This window comes from Sciurus carolinensis, chromosome 13, assembly GCF_902686445.1.
Source record: "Sciurus carolinensis chromosome 13, mSciCar1.2, whole genome shotgun sequence".
Lineage (NCBI taxonomy): Eukaryota > Metazoa > Chordata > Mammalia > Rodentia > Sciuridae > Sciurus > Sciurus carolinensis.
The window spans coordinates 36554639-36568337 of NC_062225.1; the positions used below are offsets into that span (position 1 = coordinate 36554639).

The 13699-nt window shown below is 36.9% G+C and overlaps 1 protein-coding gene across 1 annotated transcript in view; it reads right to left on the minus strand.

Annotated features, from left to right (window-relative positions):
* Window positions 1-1712: 1712 nt before the first annotated feature.
* Window positions 1713-13699, minus strand: part of Suclg1 (succinate-CoA ligase GDP/ADP-forming subunit alpha) — a 34564-nt gene continuing 22577 nt past the window's right edge. The window contains exons 7-9 of the mRNA XM_047523273.1: window positions 13443-13594; window positions 3599-3787; window positions 1713-1959 (exon numbers count right to left, since the gene is read on the minus strand). Of these exons, the coding sequence (XP_047379229.1) occupies window positions 1933-1959; window positions 3599-3787; window positions 13443-13594 (368 nt within the window). The 3' untranslated portion in view covers window positions 1713-1932. The remainder of the gene's footprint in view (window positions 1960-3598; window positions 3788-13442; window positions 13595-13699) is intronic.

Consider the following 13699-nt stretch of genomic DNA (forward strand, 5'->3'; position numbering starts at 1 on the left):
TCAGGTGTTGGCTTCTCTAGTCAGGCCTAGAAAAACTTAGGGCTGTGGTGGACCCTAAAAAAGATCTCTTCTGTCAGAATAGTGCAATGGACTGAATGTTTATGCACTCCCCCCAATCCATTTGTTGAAACTCTAATCACAATGTGATGGTAATTAGAGATGAGGTCTTTAGGACATAATTAAGTCATACAAATGGGGTAAGTGCACTTAGAAAAGACCAAAAAGCTCTTCTTACTAAGGACATGACAAAATGGCTTCTGTATCCAGGGAAGGGCCTATTCCTGTAGTATCTGGATCTTGGACTTCCCAGACTCCAGAACTGGGAGAAAGATGTCTGTTGCCTGAGCCATCCAGATTATAGTATTATGTTATAGGGGCCTGAGTTAAGACAGGTCTACCTCTTCCTCATCTGAACTGTGTCCCTGTCACAAAGCCCCAGTTAAGACAAAAGAACATTTGTTTTATAGGAACCTTGAGTTGAAAGTGACAGAGATGAAGTGTCTTCCTCCCTGGCCAGTAGTGTCAGCCTGGGTTGCCCTAAGGACAGCAGAGAACAAGTTCAAAAGCTTATGTCAAGCCCACTATTCAATAAGCACACCCTTCTCCACATATTTTACCCAGGTACCCTGTGGGACAAGAATCATTATCCTTGTTTTCAAGATGCAGAAACAGCTATAAGCAAGAGTCAAAGTTTAATCAATTGCAAAGTCAATGACTATGCATCCACAGAAGGACAGAATCCCTTGGGCTGTGAATCTACTCCTGACACCTACTCTTTGTGCCTTCTCCAGCAGCCTGGACCACAAAGGTCATGTGAGCTCTCAGAATGGGTTTCCCCAGGACCCCCAAAACTTCCTTTAACTCCTCCCAGTGCACCTGTTGTTTCTTCATCTCCTGAAAATGACTCTTCTCTCCCTGCCTTTGCACCAACAGTTTCCCTTGCCTGTTGTTTGCCCTCCCTTTTCCAAGTCTGATACCTTCCCAGCCCTCAGGTCCCCTTCCCCAGGAAGGCCCCCATTCAGCCTTTCCTCAGAGGTTTCTCCCTAATATCTAAGTTCTTGCTTGTTTCCTTCAAAGCAGTTATATGACTTGAGAATATTTTGTGTCTTTCCTCCAGAATGTATGTTCCTGTGGACAGGCACCCTGTCTGTTGTTCCATGACAATTACCCATTGGAGTTGATTCCTGTCCCTTTTAAACACAAAACAGGATGGTTAACAGTTTTCCTGCTTTCTTGCAGGGAACTTCCTAAACCTTAAGCAAAGAATAAGCCTCTGAAGGGGCAGGGGATGGCTTTCTGCAGAATCACAGAAAAGCATGGCATTAGTGAAGACCCTTCCTTTCTCAACTAGGCAAAGTTTCCCAATTAGGCAGAAACTAAAATACAGATGAGCTTCTGCCTATAATCCTGACAATGATGGTAATTGTGCTGGTGGTCTTATTACCTGCCTGGGACTTTATACATTCCTCTCTCTGAACTACAATGCAAGATGAAGACTTATGTATATGAGAAAACTATAAATTCAAAAGAGACCTAAGGTCTATGATAATTAGACAAATGTCATACTTAAAATACTACAGTCTTATTCTCTCAAGTTTTAGTTATGATGTTCTCTACATAGCCCTTAAAACACACAAACATATTGCTCCATTTCTCCTCCAATCTCTAACCTCCCCATCACAATGGAATAATAACAAGTTTCCAAAACCACATTCAAATCAAATGGTAGATTTATTGGTTATCTCTGTTATACAATAGGTGAAAATATCTCAATTTAGGACATTCTAAGCTTTCCTTTGGCTTCCTGTTGTGTTGAAAGACCAGGGTCAGACACAAAGGCCGACAATCAGTGGACAACAGAAGTAAACTGCTAATGATTCATAAGTCTGTCATGATTCATTCCACAGTTTTAGGATCTTTCTGTTTTTTCTTTCATAGCATCTTCCTCTTTTCAAATTCCTTCAAAAACAGAAGAGAAGGAGAAGAGAGAGGGGATAAAAACATAAAAGATCCAAATTATATTCACGGTCAAAATGATTCTCAAACCTGTTATCGTTAAGATCTTTGAACAACCAAATTATAGAAGTAAAATGTACCAGGATGAGGGTGCTTAAACACAAAATAACGGCTTTCAAATCAGTCTGTGTCAGCTTATATCTAATTAAGCTAGACACAGAGCTTCACCTTTATGTCTCTTAACTCAGAAACTGGGAGGGAGGTTGTAAATAATAATTATTTTTTCACTGGAGTATTAGTATTAGGAGTTGACAAACTTTGTTGTGTTTATCCAAAACACAACAGGTCTTTTAGTAAAGCTATGGAAACAGTTTTGCTTACTTTCTCACAGAAGAAAACTAAACACAGATTCAGTTAGAATTGGAAAAAGTGTCAAAAACCTTAAAGACACTTGAAAATAAACAAGTACCTTAAAAAAAAGACTTTGTTTAAGGAAACAATACTTAATCTAGGAAAATCACATTTTTCTACATTTTAACAATTAGAGTCAGACAAAATGTGTAGATGCCTGCTGCCACTTACTGGAGCAAAATGGTAACACATATATCCAGTAAGAATTTAAGTATATGCTTGCCTCCTTTCCCCTACTTTCAAACAGAATTCTTCACAATGAATTAACCACCCAGACTGATTTCAAAAACCATGACACATAGTAGGATATGCCATGTAAGATATGATATGCAAAAATTCAATACACAATTAGTTCATTTTATATATCACTAAGACAAGGGCAAAGATTACATAAAGTCAGGATTTTTAAACTCTCTCTGAATACTGTTCCCTTCTGAGAAAACAATTTGTCTTGTCACTATGTTGAAAAATAGGGTTTTGGGTTGATTTTGCTCTTTTGTCAAAGCTACGGTCATCACAAAAATAGAGGTAGAGAAGCCTTAAATGACCACTCAAAGAAACAAGCTGATAATCACTGAAAAGAGATTATGGAAGACAAAAGATAATTTAGAATATTTTTAATCATAAAATGCTATTGAAAAGGAAAAGCAAAGCAAATGGTTTAAAAGTTGCTCCTCCAACCCACAAGTGACATAGTATCACAGCACATCCAGGGCCAAAATGAGAGGCTGAGTCTCCCGGCTCTCCTCTTTATAGACTTCCCTCCACCCCATCTCCCTCTTCATAGTTTTTGTTTCTTGTTTCTCAGCCCAAGCCCTCTCCCTGGAAACAGAAACAATATGGGGTTAGGTGGCCATATCCTAAAGGTTCTCCCTGGTGGGGGGCAGGGTATAAAACATAAGGCAGTTTTCCGCATACACTCTCTCCATTCCCAAAATCATGGGAATGAAGAAATAGTGGCACTTAAGTCCTCCAAAATGTCATTTTTGCATGTCATATCTTGTTTACAGAAGAGCATACCCAATGTTTAAAGAAGACCAATTTTTAAATGAGAAAGTTTCTTAGGGCATCAGAACACTAATGGTGTACTATTAAGACAAACTATGGAATCAGAATGAAATAAAATAAATTAAGACTCAAAAGAAAAGGCCATGATTTCTAGGCATCCAGTGTGGTCCCACACTGGGAAGTCCCATAACTTCACAGCGCCTGGGTCACTGTCAGTACTCACCTTGTAAATGGTGGTGCCCAGCTGTGCAGGAGACATGCTGACCACAACTCCTGCACTCTGAAGGGCAGCAATCTTCTCTTTAGCTCCCCCTTTTCCTCCAGCAATAATTGCTCCTGCATGACCCATTCTCCTGCCTGGAGGAGCAGTTAAACCAGCAATGAAGGACACTACAGGTTTGGCATTTGGACCCTGGAGAGAAAGTGATATAATAACTAATAAAGAAGTTAATCAAAATCATGACTGTTGGCAAATGGTAAAAGCCCATCATTCATTCTAAAAAAAACCATACAAATCTAAACTATATATCAAAACCACTATATTCTTCTTAAAGATGACTCAACTTTCTGATAAAAATAAAAAATAATCCTGATCAAATTTTTGTATCTGTTAAATATTAACTGCTTCATTGGCATAGGCTGTTTTACAAATATATATATATGAATCTTTCATTTGAAAAACAGAGAAGGTACACCTGAAAATCTGTTATATGACCTTGACAATGACCTAAGACCCAAGATCAGATTGTTTTACTGTAACCAAATTTTACATCTCAATTCCTTTTTAGTTCATCCTTAATAAATGTGTAAAAGAAAAAGAAGTGGGAAGGTATGCTGGGAAGACTTAGGACTCAGATTCAATTTTGCATTGACTAAAGTGGAATGCCCTTGGATAAGGCACATCACTTCTCCAGACCTCTGCTTCCTCACCCAGAAATGAAATGGCTTAACTAAAGTGATGGTCGATAGCCCTTTCCACTGTGAAATTCTAGTCTAAGAAGGATGATTAAGATTGGTTTTATTCAACAAAAATCTATTTTAATGTGCCACCTCTGTGCACACAAATATCACTGTACTAGACTGAGATTTAAAATAATGCACAGGAAATATAAGAATTTCTGGGCTCTGAACTTATAACTAAAGAAATGATAGAAATCATATCAAATGTTTACATATTTATCAGTCATACATATAGCAATGTATGAATATATATATGGTTAAGTTTCACACTGAACGATGCCATGTTCATAAGAGTCCAGAGGTAATCAGGGAACATGTAAAACAGAGTCTGCCAAAGGTTAAACTTGATCACAATGGGATCTGAGAACTTTCATTCAGACATCGTTATCTTCCCCTCAACCAACAGTTCTCAAATTATTTTGGTTGGAGGATCCCTTACACTTATAAAAAATTATTGAGTACCTTAAAGAACTTTTGCTTTTATAAATAACAAAAATTCACTGTAATATGTGACCTCTATGTACATAAAAATCACTGTACTACATTCTGAGGTATTTATTCTACATAGATTATATATAATAATATTTACTATCATAGAAATTAACACTCAAAACTTTTAGTATTTTTCAATTCATCTAAAATGATGACTTTTTAAATGATATTAAAAACATTCTTGTGAGAAGAGTGGCATTTAATAATTTTGCAACACTTGACTGTTTAATAAATGACAAATGATACTGTTTTTACATTTGATCTGCTGTAAATGTTATTTTAGCTGAATTATAAGAAGAAAATCTGGCCTCACCCAGATATGTAGCTGGAAATGGGAGAGATATTTTAATTGACTTACAGATAATGGTGGATATTCTTTTTTGATATTACAAAAATCTATTAAAATGGCAATTTCCTAAAGGTTAGATGCAATGTTGGAATCTGAAACCACAGTAATGAACTTTTGTCCTTTGTTATTTTGAAATTCATTAGTCTGCCTTGTACTTTGGATAGTTTTTCTATCCACACAATTTTATAGCATGCACTAGGTAAAGTGGAAAATATCAGTTCATTGAGTTATACAGATCTTCCAAATGCTGACATACTTCATTATTCAGTTTCAACAAATCATAGCCATCAGTATCACCACCAATCTCATTGGAAAAGTCTTTTAAGTAGGGGGAAGTTACTAAGCTCCCTGATGATGGCAGACAGAAGCGTTTTAAAATTTTAATATTCATTTGAAAGTTCAAATTTTATCACTACAAAAAAATACTATCAGTTGTTTTTCTTCAATGGCAAGTTTTATGCTTTGTTTATGTTTGAGAAAACTTCTGCTGCCAAATACTCAAGTCTGAATAACCAGTTTGTCTGCTGGTCATTTTTTCAAGTAAAATTGGTGGTCCCTGAAAAAAGCAGTTTGCTCAGCTCACAGCTTGACTGCAAGAAAACTTCTCTTCCTATCTTATTCCAATATATTGATGAGGACCCAAGACTTAATAAAACCAGTAATTTTGTTGCTTCATCAAAAACATTCTTAAGTAAAACTTTATTTTTCATATTTTTTAGAAAAATGTGTCAAAGGAAACAAAACAAGTATGTTTAGTTTTTCTACTAAATTCTAAGTTATTCAACAGATGCAGAGTTAGGGAAAACAAAGATGGCAAATTAGAGGAAGCCCACACTTTCAGTCACTCTGAGTCTTGGGATTTATGCAGTCAAAGTACTACTTCTCAGGAAGGTGGATGACAGAAGGAATTCACTGAAATTCAATAATGGATAGAGAAGCAATGAGACCCAGAAATCCAAGTGCTATGAAAAGAAGACCAGAAAGAGTATACTGGAGTGAACCCAATGGCAGTAGTGGTGCCAGTTCACTGCAAAGAACAACAATACGAACAGGGAGAGTGAAACAGCAGACAAATCTGGCAAGGGAAAATGTGTAGAGAAAAAAACAGTTTGAACTTAGCTGAATTAGAGGCTGGACAGCAAGCTGTTATTTGAAAAGTGCTCCATGTTTCTCAACTGGCAAGTGGAGAGCTGAGGTAGGGAGTCCTCTTAAAGAAGCCACACTGCAGCTTGCTGCTGTGGGAGCCCCGAAGATGATAGCACATATTGTCATATTGTCCTGGAAAGTTCATACCGCATAGCATAGGGTGTGCCTAGTAGAGTGTGACTGAAACAGGCAGAGCAGCATATGCCTAGGGAAATTCAGGTTAGTAATATGAGGGGGCTTGCTTTCCCTTTGAGTCTAGCAGCTCACAGGACCGGCTAAGCGGATACAGAAACTAGACAGGTGTGATTATACTTGCGAACTGAGACTGGGAAGACCACATACATGGGCAGTGAAATGTGTGAGACCTGTGCAGGGTTGGTAACCCCACCCTACAAGTGGAATTCTCGGGAGGCCTGACATCCAGATGTCCAGCAGAGATTAGCGTCTTCCCAGTCTGAGGGTGTACTGATCTAACCTCTCTGGAGCAGATACCAACTGAAGAAATTCTGAAGTTTCAATTAGAGCTTAATTCCCAAGCACTGGAACTTCCCATTTAGAACTTTGCATCGTATTTCTTGTATTTCTGTGTTGGGTTTTATGCATCTGTTGAGACTGATTTCTCTTCCAATAATAAATGTTGAAGAGGTTGTGGAGGAAAAGGAACACTGTTACACTGATGGTGGGATTGCAAATTAGTACAACCACTGTGGAAATCAGTATGAAGTTTCCTCAAAAGAATAGGAATGGAATCACCATATGACTCAGTTATATCACTCCTCCATATTTACTAAAGAATTAAAATCATCATACTACAGTATGATGCATACCCATGTTTATAGTGATACATGCATACCCATGTTTATAGCAGCACAATTCACAATAGCTGACTGTGGAATCAGCCTAGGTGTCCATCAATGGATGATGGATAAAGAAAATGTGGTATATATACACAAGGGAGTTTTATTCCGTCATAAAGAAAGATTAAATTATGACATTTGTAGGAAAATGGATAGAATCTGAAAACACTGTTAAGTAAAATAAGTCAAACTCACAAGGTCAAGCGTTGTGTTTTCTCTCATATGTGAAAGCTAGAGAGGAAGAAGGAAAACAAAGGTGCATGTGTGCGTGTGGAGGAAGAGATCTTATGAAAATGAAATGGAGATCAGTAAAGTAAAGGGACCGGGGGAAGGGAGGAAGTGAGAGAAAGGGGAAATAGTGGGGCATGATACTGACCAAATTACATTGTTATGTTGTGCTCTTGTATGAATATAAACAACAAATCCCACCATTATGTACAACTATAATAGATCAATAAAATAATAGGGAAAAAATACACTGGCTCTACTAAAAAAAAAAAAAAACTGCATCAGTCCCACCCTGGGAGTATATCAATCTATAAGGACAAAACTGTAGTTGACAGTATGTCCCTTCTGTCCTACCTTATACTTGTGAGAAAAGGAAGCTAAAAGCTAGTTTAGCCAGCCTGAGTTCTAGGATACTCTAGTTGGCAGCTTGGTAAGCAACATTAAAAGAAGGGGTTAATAAACCCCAGGGTTTACTCTCTCTAAGGGATCTTTTTGGAAACACAGTCCAAAAAGAAATACAAAGAAGGGCAGTCTGGCATAGGCAATGAATATTCATTTTTGTTGACAGTTTTGACAACTTCAGTGGAGAAAATTCTTTCAGTTATTTTTTTCCTTTTCTCCTTTTTTTTTGGTGTTCTTGCCGTGTTGTTTGGTTTGTGGATATACATATAATTGTCTGCTATTTTTCTCACTTTTATTTCTCTTTATTTTTCACCTATGTGTATTTTGCTTTTGTTTTGTCTTTTGAGACAGCTCATAGGTGTTTATTGTTGTTGGCGTTGTTAACTGCTGATCTCACCATTTCTCTTTTTGTGGTAATTTATTTTGCAGATGTCATACTAGGCACTGGGTATGTATTTTAATGCTGTGAATTGCTGGTGCTGCTGTTGTTTGTTTCCCATGTTTAAGAGAGGTGCTGGCAATCTACTGGGACACTAAAAGTTTGTACTTTGCTTCACATACAAACTAACCCTGCTCAAGCTTCAATAATACTTTAATGTGTAGAATAGGGGAGACAAAACCCCCAAACCAATGACTAGTCCCTAAGAGGAACTGACCCGGTGGCGGGGGGAACCTCTAAAAAATCCACTGAAGGATATTCACTCCTATAGCAAAAGCAGAGCGTTTCCAAGATGGTGGCTCAGAGGACTCCATAGTGCTGAAGTAGTTCTCCAAGAGTAAATTAAAGTGGTAGTTCTGCAGTGGCTAATTGAGAAGAATTGGAGGTTAAAATTAACACTTGGAGAACTCCAGGTCTACATGTCGAAGTTAAGATATACAGCCAGCACAGGACTTATTACAAGAGACAACTGCTCATAAAAGGAACTCCTTGTGAAAGAGGAAGAGGAATCCCATCTCAACATAAGAAAACAGGCAAACAAGTCTTTTGCCCAAATTTATAATCTCCCCAACAAAGGAAATCACAGATATTAAAGGGGTGAAATTCCAGAGAAAACTAATTATTAAAATAATCAATGATTTATGTGTGTTGATTTTATAACCTGCTATTTTGCTGAATTCATTTGAATCAAAATGTGTCTGGAAAAATAAAAAATATTTTAATAAAAAAATAAAAAAAATAATAGTAATTAATGAGCTAAAAAAAGATCTTAGAGATGATCACCTCTTGAGTGACCCTGCTGTGTCATTTCAATATTTCTACTGTTATATTCAGTACACTGACTGTGACATACTTCCCATGTAATAAATTCCCTGAAGACAAAAACATTGTTCTCACTCATTTCTGTATGTCCAGCACCTACTGTAGTAGGTGTGGAATAGAATTAAAAAGACTTCACAAGTCATTTACTCATTCATTCATGATCTATGCATAGAAATATGAGAATCCTGTATCTGAGTGATAATAATTTTCACTTGATTCCTCCCCCATAGCCCTCCAAAAGTGGGGATCAGAATAGGAAGGTGTGGGTTAAACATTAATCAGTGCCTAGGAAAGTTTGCAGTAAGATAAGGTTCTAAAGAATGTGATAAAGAAGGAAATGGAGAGGGGAAGTTGACCACTTCTCATCTCCAAACTTCAAGTGAGGATTAAAGCACAGCTCCAAAAAATTCCACTCTTAGATCTGATAAATTCAGCAAAGTAGCAGAATATAAGATCATCAAGCAAAAATCAATAGTTTCTCCCATACTCTAATAATAAATCTGCTGAGAAAGAAATGAGAAAAATAATTCCAATAGTCTCAAGAAAATTCTAACAAAGGAAGTGAAAGAACTTTACAATGAAAATTGAAGACCTTAGAGGATGGAAAGACCCCTCCCCCCATGTTTCTGGATATGAAGAATTAACATTATCAAAGTGGTTATATTACCAAAAGCGATCTACAGATTCAATGTTATTTCCATTAAAATACCAATGACATTTTTTGCAGACATAGAAAAAAACAGTTCTAAAATTCATATGAAAAAAATAAAAGACCTAGAATAGTCAAAGCAATCATGCACAACAAGAGCAATCCTGGAGACATCACATTACCTGATCTCAAATACTACTACAGAAAAAAAAAAAAAATTATACTACACTGCTGTAACAACAAAAACAGCACAGTATTGGCATAAGAACAGGCATGAAGACCAGTGGAACAGAACAGAAGACACAGTGACAAATCCACGTAGATACATAGATCCTTGACAAAAGTGCCAAAAACGTGTGTTGGAGAAAAGATAGCCTTTTAACAAATGATGCTGAGAAAACTAGATATCTGTATGCAGAAGAATGAAACTAGATCCCTATTTCTCAAAAAACAGCTCAAAAGTTTATCAAAGACCTAGAAATTACATCAGAAACACTGCAAGTGCTAGAAGAAAACATAGGATCAATACTCCAATATATTGGCACAGACACCAACTTTCTTGATAAGACTCCTCAAGCCTATGAAACCAAAATTTAATTTGGTGGGATGGCACCAAATTTAAAAACTTCTGCAGAGCAAAGAAAAAAACAGTGTGAAAAGAGAGCTTACAGCATGGGAGAACATCTTTGCCAGCTACTCTTCCAACAGGGAATTAATATTCAGTATATAAAGAAAAAAAAAAAAAAGAACTCAAAAAATTTAACTCCCCCCAAAATTAATAACCCAATAAATAAATGGGCAAATGAGCTAAGCAGACATTTCTCAAAAGAAGAAATACAAATGGCCAACAAACATATTTTTTAAAAATTCAACATTCCTAACAATCAAAGAGACACAAATCAAAACTACATTGAGATCCATCTCACTCCACTTAGAAAAGCAATCATTAAGAAAACACAATAACTGCTGGTGTGAATGTGAGAGAAAAGGTATACTTATAAACTGTTGGTGGGACTGTAAATTAGTATAACTACTTGGGAATGCAATATGGAGATCTCTAAAAAGGATAGGAATGGAACCATCATATGACCTAGCTATCCCATTCCTTGATATTCATCCAAAAGAACTAAAATCAATATACTATAGTGATATATACATACCAATATTTATAGGCATGCAATTCACAAGAGAGACATTAAGGAGCCAGCCTAGCTGCCTGTCAACAGACTAATGGATAAAGAAACTGTGGTATACATATACAAAGGATATAAAGAAAAATGAAATTATGTGATTTTCTGGTAATAGATGGAATTGGAAAACATCATATTGAATGAAATAAGGCAGATCCAAAGAGTCAAAGGTCAAACCAATTCATGTTCAGAAATTAGATGGATAAGATGTGGGGGGCGGGGTGAGGGGGATTAAAAAAAGCAGAGATCTCATGAAAACAGAAAGGAGACCAAATGAGTAGAGGAACTGGATCTAGAGGCAGGGAGGAGGAAAGTGCATGGAGTAGTACTGGGAAACAGAATTTACCAAATTATGCTATGTACATGTATAAATAGGCTACAATTAATCCTACTTATACGTAAAATGATAATGCACTAATTAAAATAATGATAGTAATATAACAGAAATCAGTAGAATAGAACAAGGGGTTGGCAAGGGAAGAGGGAAGGAAAGAGGAGAGAGAAAGGAAAGGTACTACAGAAGGAGGTTGAGCCAATTATGTTATATGTGCTTATATGAATATGGTATAATGAATTCTGCTGATATGTATAATTATAATGCACTAATAAAAACTCTTAAGAGACAACAACAACAACAAAAAAAGTCCAGGCATGATGGCCCATGCCTATAATCCCCACAACTTGGGAGGCTAAGCGGGGAAGACTGCAGTTCAAGGCCAGCCTCAGCAACTTATCAAGGCCCTGTCTCAAAGTAATATAAAGGGCTGTGGATGTAGCTCAGTGGTAAAGCACCCCTGGGTTCAATCCAGTACCAAAACATTACAAAAAAGTTTAAAAATTTAAAAAAGAGAGAGATAAGATTCAGAGATGGACAAGTGAGAAAAGACGCAGACCCAAACCAGAAGAGAGGGAGTAATAGATGGAATCCTAAATCTAGACATACCACTCTGAGATAGAGCTTAGCCACTGGAAGAAATGGGAGTAAAGAGAAATGAAAGATGGTTCTGAGGTTTCTGCCATGGAAACTATGAAATGCAAAGTTGATTATGCAAGATAATCACTTATACCTAATGAACAGGCACATAAAATAGGTCCAGGGGAGGAAAACTAGGAGAAAAAACAAAAGGACTTACTGGATAGGATGAAGAATGAATGGAAGCCACTGGGAACCTCTGCAAAAAACTGTCAGGAGAGTAAAGAGATTCAAGAGCAGTAAACAGCCAGTAAGAGGGCCTATTATGTGCCAGACACTACTTTGCTACATGTTATTGAGTCATTTAAACTTCACAATCCTTAAAACAATTCTAGAAGGCTTATACTATTATATTCTTCCTTTGTTAATGAGAAAACTAAGACAGCGAGGTTAAGAAACATTCTCAAGGTCACACAGCTTTGAAGTGACAGACGGAAGCCAGACTGCTATGGATTAGGTACAGAATAACAAGGTAGGAAAAAGATTCAGAAATGTGGGGAAGGTTGAGTCACATATTATATTGAAGTTAGGACTTAAAATCACAACAGAAGAAAATCAAGTATACTCAAAATAGCCCTTGAAAATTCCTTAAATAAATGCACATGGTTTTGTGTATATGGGCCTGTAGGTGACAATATTGGTTCCTTTAACATTCCAATATTCATTTTTTACCCTGTGACATTTAATTCATTCAATCTTTAATTTTTTTCACAAGTATTAAGAGAAAGTTATATCCATCCTCTTGACGGTCTGAAATGCTTTTTACTCACTCACTCATCAGCACCAGAGAAACTCTCAAAATCATCTGCAGGTTTTCCCACAGCTCTGAGACACAACGGCCAGAGCACACAGTCAATGAGTAGGTGGGGGATGTGGGGAGTGAGTTGCTTCATTCATTACTAAGTCTCCTCCCAACCACCCACTTCACCCTAGGAAAGGAGAGTAATTCCCTTCAGTTAAATGAAATTATGATACAACTCCATCACAACTCCTTTACACATTTAATTCTAAGACAGTGGCTTTCCTAAGGAAAGCCTTCAGAGGACATGGAAAGAAAAGCCTTTCTATATGATCTTTGAAGGAAAGTGCCACTCTACAAGAAAAGACTGAAGCTAGAGAGAAGCAAGATCCTGGATAAGGGTATAAAGGAGAGTATCTTATTAGAAGGGTTAGCCTTGAGAAAGTACATTTATTTCCCCTGCAACCTGGAGAAAGAACATCAAACACAGGTGAAAATTTATATCTGCAGGTCAAGTGGGGGCTTGGGCTGATGGCCTGAATGTTCTTTGTGCAGAAGAAGACAGCTCACTAATCACAAAGTGAGAGGTGATACCTGGGGAGGAGGATTCAGAGTAGGGAAACAAAATAGGCACTGTGGGAATAGGAAGGAGAATCATCACAGAAAGAGGAGTGTAGTAGAGAAAACCCTGCTCAGAAAAGTTTAGTTATCTTTCATGTTTTCTTGAAACACTCATCATTGAAAAAAATAACACTAACTTCTAAAACAAACCTCTGATATTATTCAGAGCAAAGAGCTATATTTAAAAAAATCAAACGTACTGAATTATGTTGCTTCAAAAATTCTGCAGCATTTTCTTCTGCATTACCACCAATTTCACCAATCAATATGATGCCTTCTGTGGCTGAATCATTCAGAAAGATTTCAAGGCAGTCAATAAAATTGGTTCCATTAAAGGGATCACCTCCAATGCCTGGGAAAGTCAAAGAATATCAACATCAATTGAATATTTAAGGATAAATCATGGAATTTAGGTAAAGAATGCTATTCTAACTGATTTTGCTTATCCCTTCTGAAT